The 13,026-nt window shown below is 41.8% G+C and overlaps 1 protein-coding gene across 6 annotated transcripts in view; it reads left to right on the top strand.

The window, feature by feature from the left end:
* Positions 1-13,026, top strand: part of LOC121580881 (disco-interacting protein 2 homolog C-like) — a 227,888-nt gene that overhangs the window by 160,474 nt on the left and 54,388 nt on the right. For all 6 annotated transcript variants that reach the window (XM_041896007.2, XM_041896005.2, XM_041896003.2 and 3 more), the window contains exons 7-10: positions 1,148-1,267; positions 1,510-1,707; positions 7,732-7,823; positions 12,597-12,707. In XM_041896007.2, the coding sequence (XP_041751941.2) occupies positions 1,148-1,267; positions 1,510-1,707; positions 7,732-7,823; positions 12,597-12,707 (521 nt within the window). The remainder of the gene's footprint in view (positions 1-1,147; positions 1,268-1,509; positions 1,708-7,731; positions 7,824-12,596; positions 12,708-13,026) is intronic.

Genomic DNA, 13,026 nt, shown 5'->3' with positions numbered 1-13,026 from the left:
AAAATAAGATCCGATACATAATGTTTTACAGATATATGCCTTTTATGGTTCAATTTGGTTGTGAATGGAACGACACAAGAATAACTATTTTCATCATCTTTTAATTTGATTTATTAAGTTTGGCGTCACATAACCTTTCAGTTAGATCTGCAACAGACACCAGAAATTACTTAAATATGAGCAGTGAAATTCAAACTCCCCTTTTTACACAGACGCATCGCTCACATATATTTATTTACACTTCTCTCTTTGAGCACATGACCTTTGATGGCTCACTTTTGGAAGCTTTCTTTGACACATCAGAGGTTATTCAAATCCTTTGAGGAAGTAGAATAGAATGCATCTGACTCTTGAAACGCAAACCCAAAATGGATTCTGACATTTGTTCTGAATGAGCTCGAGTCAGATGATGGAGTATGCCAATGTGGGCCTCTCTGCTATTTTAATTTGTTCTCCTGAGGCATACGGCATCGCGCAGACAAATCTGTTCATCAGATGCTCCAGTCAATAGTGCTGAGGAATATATTTGTTGAGCACACAGAGCACACGTCGTCGAGAGTCTGCTTGATAGATCAAGTTTCAAGCTTTACAGATGGGGTTTACTGGGTTACTACGCTCATGGAGGCTCTGGAAAGAACTACACCTGTCTCCTTAACTTCAGTACCAAGGCCAAACTTGTGTTTTGAGATTTAAAATGTTTAGTATTTTGTTTTTTTGCTATTTACTTGTAATATATAGCCTAACAAAGTTTACGCAGTGACCGTGCTCGGGTAGAACAGAAAACCAGCAGGCTCTGGACCTCATAGGATAAGAGTTGGTTTATACTTAAACATTTGAGGGACAGGCTTGTGTGTGTGTGTGTGTGTGTGTACCACTTTTCTCTCCCTCTGTCTTTGTGGCGTGTTTAGTGCCGTGGGAAGACGTGTCATTGGAGAGAAATGGCCAGGGGGATAATGTCATTGGAACTTAAGCAGGGGTAATAGACAGTAGAGAAGACACTTTGGATATTGCCCAGTGAAGTGTGGCTGTCTCCTCTCAGAAGACTTGGAGAAGTGGCCTTGCCAGTCCAATTAGATATAGAAGTTTCCATGAAGTATAGACGTTTCTATGTGTGTGTATTGATCTGTGTGTGTGTTAACCCCTACAGGTGTTCCAGTAGGTGGCCGAGTGTCAGCCAAAATCCAGCAGCTAGTCAACACGTTGAAGAGACCCAAACGGCCTCCCTTAAGAGAATTCTTTGTTGACGATTTCGAAGAACTTCTAGAGGGTAAGAGGGCATCCATCCCATAGGGCTCTGTTCAAATATAATGCACTATATAGGGCACAGGGTGTCATTTTGGACGCACCCAAGACCTCTGAAGGTTGATTTTTGAATGTGTAAAAACTCTGAATGAATTTGCTGTTGCAATACATTATTATATTGTTACAGGTCATAGAAAAAGTTATTAATTGAAAACCTCTTTGCTGTGTTACAATCTAAAACATTGCGTTGTTCCTGTGATGCTCCAGTACAACAGCCTGACCCCAACCAGCCCAAAGCGGAGGGGGCCCAGATGCTGGCGATGAGGGGGGAGCAGCTAGGGGTGGTCACTAACTGGCCCCCGTCGTTGGAGGCTGCCCTGCAGAGGTGGGGCACCATCTCTCCCAAAGCCCCATGCCTCACCACTATGGACACCAACGGAAAACCACTGTACATTTTAACCTACGGTAGGTGTTATGTCCGCACAGTACGTACAGTGCGTCATTCACGTGAGATGTTATTGTTAGTGTTTGACTCTCGGGTCATTCTATCATTCAAACTTAACAGTAAGGACACAGCCCGTTACACTCATCTAAAGGATTGGCTCGTACGGCACATGATTGCTATTGAAACACTAAAGACAAATCACCAGAGAGACAGCAATGAAAGTGTGTTCTATAACAGTAATGAAAATGTCCTCTTCTCTTCTATAATGTTGAACTATAGCTTTGCCTTCCATAATAATACCATGACCCAGCCATCCAGGACTGTTTAGTTATTCTGTGAGTGAAGCAGCAACACTTTTACTGTTGGATATGTTAACGATCCACTCAGAGACGCTCCATAACTGTGATTGATTCCATGGGTACATTCCAAATGGCACCCTAGTCCCTATATTGTACACTACTTTTGACAAGAGCCCTATGTGCCCTGGTCAATAGTTGTGTACTAAATAGGGATTAGGGTGTCATTTGGGATACAAAGCCATGCGTACTGCAGTGGAGTACTCGGGAGGGTTTCGTTTTGAAATGCTGCTTCATGCTTAGTCTTCCTACCAACCTTATTAGTACAGACAAGTACCAAACAATACTGTTACCTGCCGCTGAAGCATATTAATGACAGCCACATGAGGAACGCAAAGTACTTTATGTGGAAAAATACTAAATGTGCTGTACTGTGGCACAGCACTGGTGCAGCGATTTATTGTAGTCATTTCATTTACATATACATTTTAGTCATTTAGCAGACGCTCTTATCCAGAGCATACATTTTTTGTAATGGTCCCCCGTGGGAATCCAACCCACAACCCTGGCGTTGCAAGCACCATGCTCTACCAACTGAGCCACACAGGACCACCACATTTCTAATTTCCATAGCTATTTAGTTCAGTGGTATAATACTTTCTCCCACTTAGAGGTCTTTAAGTTAAGTGTATTGTATTACATTTAAAATATGAAAAGTTAAATCCACTCAGTGACTATATAGAGGAATGTAATGCAATATGTTTGCAGCCCTACAGTGTAATACTGTGACACTAGACACTCAGTCTACTCCTCTCTGCTTACTTAGATTCAGGTCTTTGGTCGAGGGGTGTACAATTATTTGGAGAGAAAAGCTCTGCCTCAGTACACTAGCTCTTATGAATTTAGAACTTCTGGGGAGGGACCCCTGTGAAGCTGTGAGAATGAAATTACATGTAGGTTGCATCCCAAATTGCACCCTATTCCAGATCTCTTGGTCGTGGTCAAAAGTAGTGCACTACATAGGGAATAGTGTGCCATTTATAGGGGATAGTGTGCCATTTGTGGTGCAACCGTAGACACCATGTCCCAGCTCCCCAACCGCTGCTAACTGAGTCATGGAGACATGACTGGCAGACAGGCAGCATCCCCCACAGGAATAACATAGTCTCCATCCCAAATGGCACCCTATTTCCTATATAGTGCAATACTTTTAACCAAGGCCCATAGGGCTCTGGTCAAAAGTAGTGCAGTATATAGAAAATAGGGTGCCATTTGGGACGCAGGCATAAAACCCCAGTCAGTTAGCACCATCATGCAGCCCAAACCAGGCCTCAATGGAAATAGTGCAGTGTCTGTCAGTCTGCACTGTCGGTGTGAACATATTGATTTATAAAGGGAGGTGGCTGATTGGACAGTGCTCACCAGACTGTGAAATGTCTGCAGCCAGCCTACCTTGTGTCAGGAGCCTAGCGTCGAGGTCCAGCTCTCTGGGAGGGAAGAGACAGTTGGTCGGGTGAGAGAGAGCTACTGGGCCCTGTGCTGTGTGAACAACTCTCTGTCTTCAGTGTGCAGTGCTGAATCTTAATCTGACTCTCAGAAGTTAACTTCGAGTGAATCTTCGTCTCTGTCGTCTCTCTCTCTCTTTCTCACTCTCTGTAGTCTCGCTACTCTCTCTCGTGCTCTTCTTACTTTACCCATTTCTCTTTCTACTCTCTCTCTCTCTCTCTCCACACACACTCTCTCTACTCAAATTCAGTTTGCTTTATTGGCATGAAATACAATTTGTAGATATTGCGAAAGCAGTATAGTGGTACAGCATTTCAGTACATACAGTAAAATGCAATGAGGATAATGAAATACAGTTAATTTCAGTAGTAATAACAATAGTACATACAGTATAATCATGTACAGTGGGGGAAAAAAGTATTTAGTCAGCCACTAATTGTGCAAGTTCTCCCACTTAAAAAGATGAGAGAGGCCTGTAATTTTCATCATAGGTACACGTCAACTATGACAGACAAATTGAGAAAAAAAATCCAGAAAGTCACATTGTAGGATTTTTAATGAATTTATTTGCAAATTATGGTGGAAAATAAGTATTTGGTCACCTACAAACAAGCAAGATTTTTGGCTCTCACAGACCTGTAACTTCTTATTTAAGAGGCTCCTCTGTCCTCCACTCGTTACCTGTATTAATTGCACCTGTTTGAACTTTTTATCAGTATAAAAGACACCTGTCCACAACCTCAAACAGTCACACTCCAAACTCCACTATGGCCAAGACCAAAGAGCTGTCAAAGGACACCAGAAACAAAATTGTAGACCAGCACCAGGCTGGGAAGACTGAATCTGCAATAGGTAAGCAGCTTGGTTTGAAGAAATCAACTGTGGGAGCAATTATTAGGAAATGGAAGACATACAAGACCACTGATAATCTCCCTCGATCTGGGGCTCCACGCAAGATCTCACCCCGTGGGGTCAAAATGATCACAAGAACGGTGAGCAAAAATCCCAGAACCACACGGGGGGACCTAGTGAATGTCCTGCAGAGAGCTGGGACCAAAGTAACAAAGCCTACCATCAGTAACACACTACGCCGCCAGGGACTCAAATCCTGCAGTGCCAGACGTGTCCCCCTGCATAAGCCAGTACATGTCCAGGCCCGTCTGAAGTTTGCTAGAGTGCATTTGGATGATCCAGAAGAGGATTGGGAGAATGTCATATGGTCAGATGAAACCAAAATAGAACTTTTTTCGTAAAAACTCAACTCGTCGTGTTTGGAGGACAAAGAATGCTGAGTTGCATCCAAAGAACACCATACCTACTGTGAAGCATGGAGGTGGAAACATCATGCTTTGGGGCTGTTTTTCTGCAAAGGGACCAGGACGACTGATCCGTGTAAAGGAAAGGATGAATGGGGCCATGTATCGTGAGATTTTGAGTGAAAACCTCCTTCCATCAGCAAGGGCATTGAAGATGAAATGTGGCTGGGTCTTTCAGCATGACAATGATCCCAAACACACCGCCCGGGCAACGAAGGAGTGGCTTCGTAAGAAGCATTTCAAGGTCCTGGAGTGGCCTAGCCAGTCTCCAGATCTCAACCCCATAGAAAATCTTTGGAGGGAGTTGGTCTGTGTTGCCCAGCGACAGCCCCAAAACATCACTGCTCTAGAGGAGATCTGCATGGAGGAATGGGCCAAAATACCAGCAACAGTGTGTGAAAACCTTGTGAAGACTTACAGAAAACGTTTGACCTATGTCATTGCCAACAAAGGGTATATAACAAAGTATTGAGAAACTTTTGTTATTGACCAAATACTTATTTTCCACCATAATTTGCAAATAAATTCATTGAAAATCCTACAATGTGATTTTCTGGAGAAAAAAAAATCTCATTTTGTCTGTCATAGTTGACGTGTACCTATGATGAAAATTACAGGCCTCTCTCATCTTTTTAAGTGGGAGAACTTGCACAATTGGTGGCTGACTAAATACTTTTTTCCCCCACTGTATACAGATACAACACTACTGCTGGTGTGTAGTATTTGGTCAATAAAAATCAGATTATAAAAAGAAAAAGAAAGAATGTCAACAACATGTACATGGATGATGGTTACATTATGTATTACTTGTAAGTTATATACAATGTAAATACTTCAGATAATTAATGGTCATCTGATGTCCCTCATTCTATGGCAATCATATACATATCTGGCAGTAATATTTGCGGTTTCTCCCTCACCCAGAATAATTCCCAGCTTTATGTTATTAGTAAATACACAACATTTTGGAATACCCCTTTCTCTCTTTCGCTCTCTATCTCTATCTATCTACACTCTACTCTCTCTCTGCTATCTCTACTCTCTCTCTCTCTCCCCTTGCTGTCTACTCTCTGCTCGTTAATTCCTCTGGTTTCTCTGTGATGCTTCATGACAAAGACAAGGTCATTTTGCTTACAGCGTCAACTCATACTTGATAGCTTTATCGAAATACAGATAGGATTAATTCCTCCTAATGAGTGTCTCTGGGTCCAAAAAATACTGTTTTTTAATTACATTAATTTATCATCCAGAAATTGGCTAGTTGAATGCTCACACTGCACTGCAGTTAAATATTGGGAATTTAGTCAATATCTATCCCATCCGCCTTTACAAATAAGTACTATGTATTGTAGATAGAATGGTATCCATTTAAGCCGTCCTTAGATAAATGAAAAATAAATAATTGCAGATTAGGATCATTTAATTTAACGATGGGCCGACTAGAGATCACAGCAGCATGATAGAACAACATTTCCCTCCAATACTGTATCCCAAATGGCACCCAATTCCTTATATAGTGCATTACTTTGACCATAGCCCTGGTCAAAAGTAGCGTACTAAGTATGGGAATATGGTGCCATTTGGCCCTATGTAATTTAGATATACAATTACTGTTGACTGGGGTGCTTCTTTACGTGATCATGGAAACATAGCGCTCCGTATCTAGGAAGGTAATATTCTCCATTATTCACTGTCTATGGTCCATTAATAAAGATAATGATGATTATGCCTAAATCATGCTGTATGCCCTCATTAGTTTAGCTCAAGCTCCCAAGCCAAGTAGTTTATGTAATAATCCAGTTTTTTTTTATTCCAGAGGGAAAGCTATCTGAAACGTTTAATTTTTCTACACCTTCACAAGATGTGGGCTGAGAAATGTCTATCCACACAGTAGATTGAATTAGTAGAAATCCACTGAGCTTGTAGAGCTGAGATCACCTAGAGATCTCTGAGAGAAAGAAACGCCAAACTGACAGAAAGAAAAGTCGCGTGTGCACACACACACACACACACACAAACCTACCAATGTTCAGGCAAACCAGGAGTTGGGTGTGGTGTAAACACAGTGTAGGTATGACGCGGCCAAAGACTGACTCATCACTTCTCAGGGTGCCAGGTCTGATGTCACTGAGTCCCCATGTCACCACTGAGTCGGTTAGTCAGCCCTCAAAGGAAAGTCAGTCTGTCTCAAATGGCACCCTATACCCTAGGGCTCTGGGGAAAAAGTAGTGCACTATAAAGGGAATAGGGTGCCATTTGAGACCGAGTCAGGACCAGTCACACAGAGACACACTGTCACCACGTTACCTCAGAGGCCTCCAAGGAACACCCTCAGCTCGCTCTTCCTCTCAGCATCTGGAGAATTGTTACCGTAACCAGGCAGATCAGAGCTGGGTCGTATTCATTAGGCACCAAATGGAAGAAACAGGGAGAAACTACCTGAACTTGTCCAATAAGAAATGCTCATTTTTGTTTTCCATTGCATAACATTTTAAAACATTTTGTTACGTTGTGCTCTAATGAATACAATGCCGGCAAGTCGTTTGCTTTCTCACTGATATGAGTACAAATGCTTTTTCTTCAAGCTTTAGTCAGTTCTGAGAAATGTTAAATACTTGGCTCAAAATAACGTTTAGTTCACCATCCAAAAAGGGAGGTTCAAGTTACCTGCAACATGATTATTATTACCAACCAATACAACTAGACATCCCCATAAACTTGATTGTCTTTTTTGTGCTTTTCAATCATTACCTATTCAAGCAGCCTACTTTGTATTATTTCACATGCTGTTCTTTCATGTGCTCTCTCTTCTTCCTCTTGAGGTTGTTTGGAGTGGGTCTATAACAATAATGCTGCCATCTTTGCCCTGGTCCATAGCCTCTGAATCAGATCAATAACCAGTGTTTATTTTGATTTAACCATGTAGGAAAACTTTGGTTGCGGAGTATGAAGGTGGCCTATAACATCCTCCACAAGCTGGGGAGCAAGCAGGAACCTATGGTCAGACCTGGAGACCGGGTGAGTACGTGGGGGGGTAATCGATAACGGAGGGAGAGAGGAAGGAATGGATGGAGGTGGGGAGAGATGAATGGGGTGGGGAGGGAAGGGGGGAGAGATGGAGGGAGTAAATGGGTGAAGGAGGGTGGGCGTGATGGAGGGTTAGAGAGGGAGACGGAGTGAAGGGAGGGAGGGTGGAAACAAGAGGAGAGAGGGAATGGTTGAAGGGGGGAGGAGGGAGGGAGCGAAGGAATGAAGGAGGGTTGGAGGAAGGGAGGCCTGTGCCTTAGCTCCAGCCTCTGTCTGCGTGCAGAGAGAATCTTACCCAGCAGCAAGCAGCATCATGTCTACCCCAGGAACCAATATAAGCACCAGCCATCAAGCTTAATGTTTTGTGTTCAGGCTCAGGACATGGCCTGGTGTGTACTACTACAGTCTTTTTGGGATGTGGTACTTCTCTGGCCGCTGTTATGCTGTTTATCATGACTGTAATTCCACATGACGTACAGTATCTGAGAGTTACTGTACACTCTCCCTTTAGATCTTCACAATCTTTACTACTGTTATCTTTACTACTCTTATCTTTACAACTGTTATCTTTACTAATGCCATCTTTATTACTGTTTTCTTTACCACTGTTATCTTTACTACTCTTATCTTTACTGCTGTTATCTTTAGTATTGTTATCTTTACTACTGCCATCTTTACTACTCTTATCTTTACTACTCTTATCTTTACTACTCTTATCTTTACTACTCTTATCTTTACCACTGCCATCTTTACTACTGCCATGATTTACAACTCACGGTATACATTAACACAACATGTCGCCAGCTTTGAATTATGAGTAGAGGATTGTAATGAAGAACTATAAACTTTCCATATTGTTCCAATCTGTGTTCGTCATTGTGTTCGTCCCAAATGGCACCCTATTTCCTACATAGTGCACTACGTTTGACCAGATCTGTCAAAAGTAGTGCACTATATAGGAAATAGGGTGCCATTTGAGACCCAGCCAAGTCTCCTTGGCATCCATCCTATTATGAGGATGTTGCTTTGTGCCTTTCATCTAAGTAGGGTTATTCCCCTCTGCTTGCTTGGTAGGACATTTTTATCACGGTCTGTGTCCAAAATGGCACCCTATTAATTTTATAATGCACTACTTTTGTCCAGAGCCATATGGGCCCTGGTCAAAAGTAGTGCACTATAAAGGCAATAGGATGCTATTTGGGACGCAACCAAGTTGGCGTCATGCCAGTGTTTACTTGTTAACTAGAGAAGTGGTTAATTACTGTACAGAAAGTTTATTCTCCCACCCCCTCCCTGTAAATTACAAAGTAGCATTGACTAGACTTTTCATAAAGAGTTTATTGAAGCCTATAATAAGTCCCACCAGAGCTGCGTGGAGGTTTAGCAGAATGGGATGTGTCACAGCTGACATGGGAACAGCATGGAAATGGAGGAAAACAGCATTTTGAAGGGTGACATTGAAAGCTCTGAAAAAAGATTTTACAGCACCCAGAAATGACAGGTGTTTGTAATGACACAGTCTGTATGGAAAAGGCATTCAAGGAAACCATGGAGTTGTTTAACAACTGTTCCTCACACGACAACACTCTTAAATACAGGTAAGGTTACCTGCTGTAGCTAGCTATAGTAACCTTATCCTTTTGAACATGACCGGGCCTGGTCAATGACTGTCTCAAATGGCACCCTATTCCCTATATAGTGCACTACTGTTGCGCATAAGGCCATAGGGCTCAGATCAATAGGGTACCTTTTGAGACTTAGCCAATGTAGAAGACATGCAGTAATGAGGTGCTGTGTTCCATCCAGGGAGGTGCACTCTTTCACCCCCAGATGCTGTTCAGTCAGGGCTACAGTATGGTTCTCTGTCCAACATGGGAACCATTAACAGCACTTAGGACTACATTTACTGTTATCGCACACACACACACACACACACACACACACACACACACACACACACACACACACACACACACACACTGCTATCAGTCCTACCACCAGGCCAGACATGCAACCTGGTGCACATCTGATCCAACATGCAGTAACACCAGATAACAAGGACTCCGCCATTGATCAAGTTGAAGCACTAAGCACACACGAGATCTAGGAAGTTGTCCTTTTTTGTGTTGAGAAGCATTGTGATTTTGTGTGATGTGTGATCTGCTCCTCTCTGTTGGGGCCTGCTGTAGCTGAGAGAGCTGCATTAGGCAGATGAAAGCGTCTGGAGGAGATAACATCAGCTGTTATCTGAGAGAGAGAGAGGGAGCGAGAGAGAGAAGGGGAGAGGGAGCGAGGGAGCGCGAGAGAAGGGGAGAGGAAGACAGACAGAGGGCGAGCGAGAGGGAGAGAGGGGAGGGAGTGTAATGTTTACTGTTCAATTTTTATTTATTTCACTTTTGTTTATTATCTATTTCACTTGCTTTGGCAATGTAAACATGTGATTCCCATGCCAATAAAGCCCTTTGAATTGAGAGAGAGAAAGTGAGAGAGAGTTAGAGAGAGAGAGCCCAGGTGCTCAGTGAGAGGTCTGCATCCCAACGTTCTGATAAGGCTGCCTGCCTCGCTGCTGACGCTCAATCGGCCCCTTTGTAGACAAAGATTGACTCCCATATGGCACCCTATTCTATTTATAGTGCACTACTTCTGACCAAGGCCCATATGGCTCTATTCAAAAGTAGTGGACTTTATAGGGAATATGGTGCCTTTTGGGAAGCAACCAAACTCATTTTCTGGCTCCAGTGTTGAGGAGAAAGGCCCTATTTTTGAACCAGGTTTAGACATCACCGATCATCTGTCTGTGGGTGAAAAGAAACTCCCTCAACAGGCTGACTGACTCACTGGGGTCATGGGATAACGTTAACAGCATGCTTTCATATCTTAGCATGTTGTCATTTTTATTTTATGAGATTTTGGAGTTTGTGCTGTATTTGGGAGCTTGTTGTCATCACAACACTGATCTAAGACGCCTCAGTTTACAATGATCGATGAGATTTCAGACATACAGATTTTCTGTTGCATTTGAACTGATATGGACAAATTTACAGACATTAGATTATCAGCCCGTATTAAGTGTTTCCACTTGACTAAAATCTCATTTTTTTCAAGTCAGAAAACATTCCATTTATGTTGTTTTCATATTTTAGGATGTTGTCATATTTTAGGATTTTAGCTTATGGGTCCTTTTCCACTTTTTCCACAAACCTCCCTCCTTTAAAGTCAGAATGCGTATAGAGGATATCTATTGGTAACCTAACCAATTGTAGACGGGTGGTTTAGTGGGTGATTGCCCATTACTGTTATACAGTGGTGGAAAAAGTACCCAATTGTCATACTTGAGTAAAAGTAAAGATATGTTTATAGAAAAAGTGAAAGTCACCCAGTAAAATTCTACTTGAGTAAAAGTCTAAAAGTATTTGGTTTTAACCTCTACGGGACGGTTGAGCTAACGTGTGCTAATGTGATTAGCATGACTGTTGTAAGTAACAGCAAACTTTCCAGGACATAGACATGTCTTATATGGGCAGAAAGCTTAAATTCTTGTAAATCTAACTGCACTGTCCAATTTACAGTAGCTATTACAGTGAAAAAATACCATGCTATTGTTTGAGGAGAGTGCACAACAACAAAAAACGTATCACAGCAACTGGTTTGATATATTCACATCTGAAGGTAAATAATGTACTTACATTCAGTAATCTTGCTCTGATTTGTCATCCTAAGGGTCCCAGAGATAAAATGTAGCATTTGAACCCCTGCTGTAAGCTAATGATCCATCATGTATGACATTCCGAGGAGTGTGTGAACGTACATTTTGTATTACCATATCATTTTTGTATGTTCTTTATAGTTATGTACTTGAAAATGTATCAATTGACCAATTCGGCACATTTGGGCAGACTTGATACAAAATAGTCCAGTATTGCAATGCTTCACTGGATCAATCTGAAACTTTGCACACACACTACTGCCATCTAGTGGCCAAAATGTAAATTGTGCCTAAACTATATTATTTTGGCCTTTCTCTTGCATTTCAAAGATGAAGGAACAAAAAAATAAATAGAAAACATTTTTTTTTTTTTGTATTATCTTTTACCAGATATAATGTGTTATATTCTCCTACATTAATTTCACATTTCCATAAACTTCAAAGTGTTTCCTTTCAAATGGTAACAAGATAATGCATATCCTTGCTTCAGGCCATGAGCTACAGGCAGTTAGATTTGGGTATGTCATTTTAGGCGAAAATTGAAACAAAGGGTCCGATCCTTAAGAGGTTAAATATACTTAAGTATCAACAGTAAATGTAATTGATTAAATGTACTTAAGTATCAAAAGTAAAAGTATAAATAATTTCAAATTCCTTATATTAAGCAAACCAGACGGCACCATTTTCTAGTTTCTTCTATTTTCAGATAGCCAGGGGCACACTCCAACACTCAGATATAATTTACAAACGAAGCATTTGTGTTTAGTGAATCCGCCAGATCAGGTAGTAGGGATGACCAGGGATGTTCTCTTGATAAGTGTGTGAATTGGACCATTTTCCTGTCCTGCTAAGCATTCAAAATGTAACAAGTACTTTTGGGTGTCAGGGAAAATGTACATTATTTTCCTTAGGAATGTAGGGAAGTAAAAGTACAGATACCAAAACAAAACTACTTAAGTAGTAATTTGAAGTATTTTTACTTAAGTACTTTATACCACTGCTGTTATATAATGACCACTTCACTTGGTCTAACTTTGATGTGATTTATCTGTCCACAGGTAGCTCTGGTCTTTCCCAACAATGACCCGGCTGCCTTCATGGTTGCCTTTTACGGATGCCTATTGGCCGAACTTGTCCCCGTGCCAATTGAAGTGCCACTTACGAGAAAGGTAAGGCCACACACACGTGCACGCAAGCGCACACACACCACACACACACTTGTGTTTGTCCTCCTCAGTCATCGAGGCCAGCAGCATGACAGAAAGGACAGGTGGAGTTCCCCTTTTTAGTACATAAATGTGTGTCCCAAATGGCACTGTATCTCCTATGTAGTGCACTACTTTTGACCAGAGCCCCCTAAGGAATAGGGTGCCATTTGGGACGGAGACAATAACAGGGGGAAGGAGAGGTGAAGCAATGTTTTTAGCATTTGGCCCGTAGAGGTCGGGCGGTGATAGGACACATTCTCTTCATATCAGTGTTCTGATT

This window comes from Coregonus clupeaformis, chromosome 14, assembly GCF_020615455.1.
Source record: "Coregonus clupeaformis isolate EN_2021a chromosome 14, ASM2061545v1, whole genome shotgun sequence".
Taxonomy (NCBI): domain Eukaryota; kingdom Metazoa; phylum Chordata; class Actinopteri; order Salmoniformes; family Salmonidae; genus Coregonus; species Coregonus clupeaformis.
The sequence above is the reverse complement of the archived record's forward strand: the minus strand, read 5'-3'. Positions and strand labels throughout refer to the sequence as shown.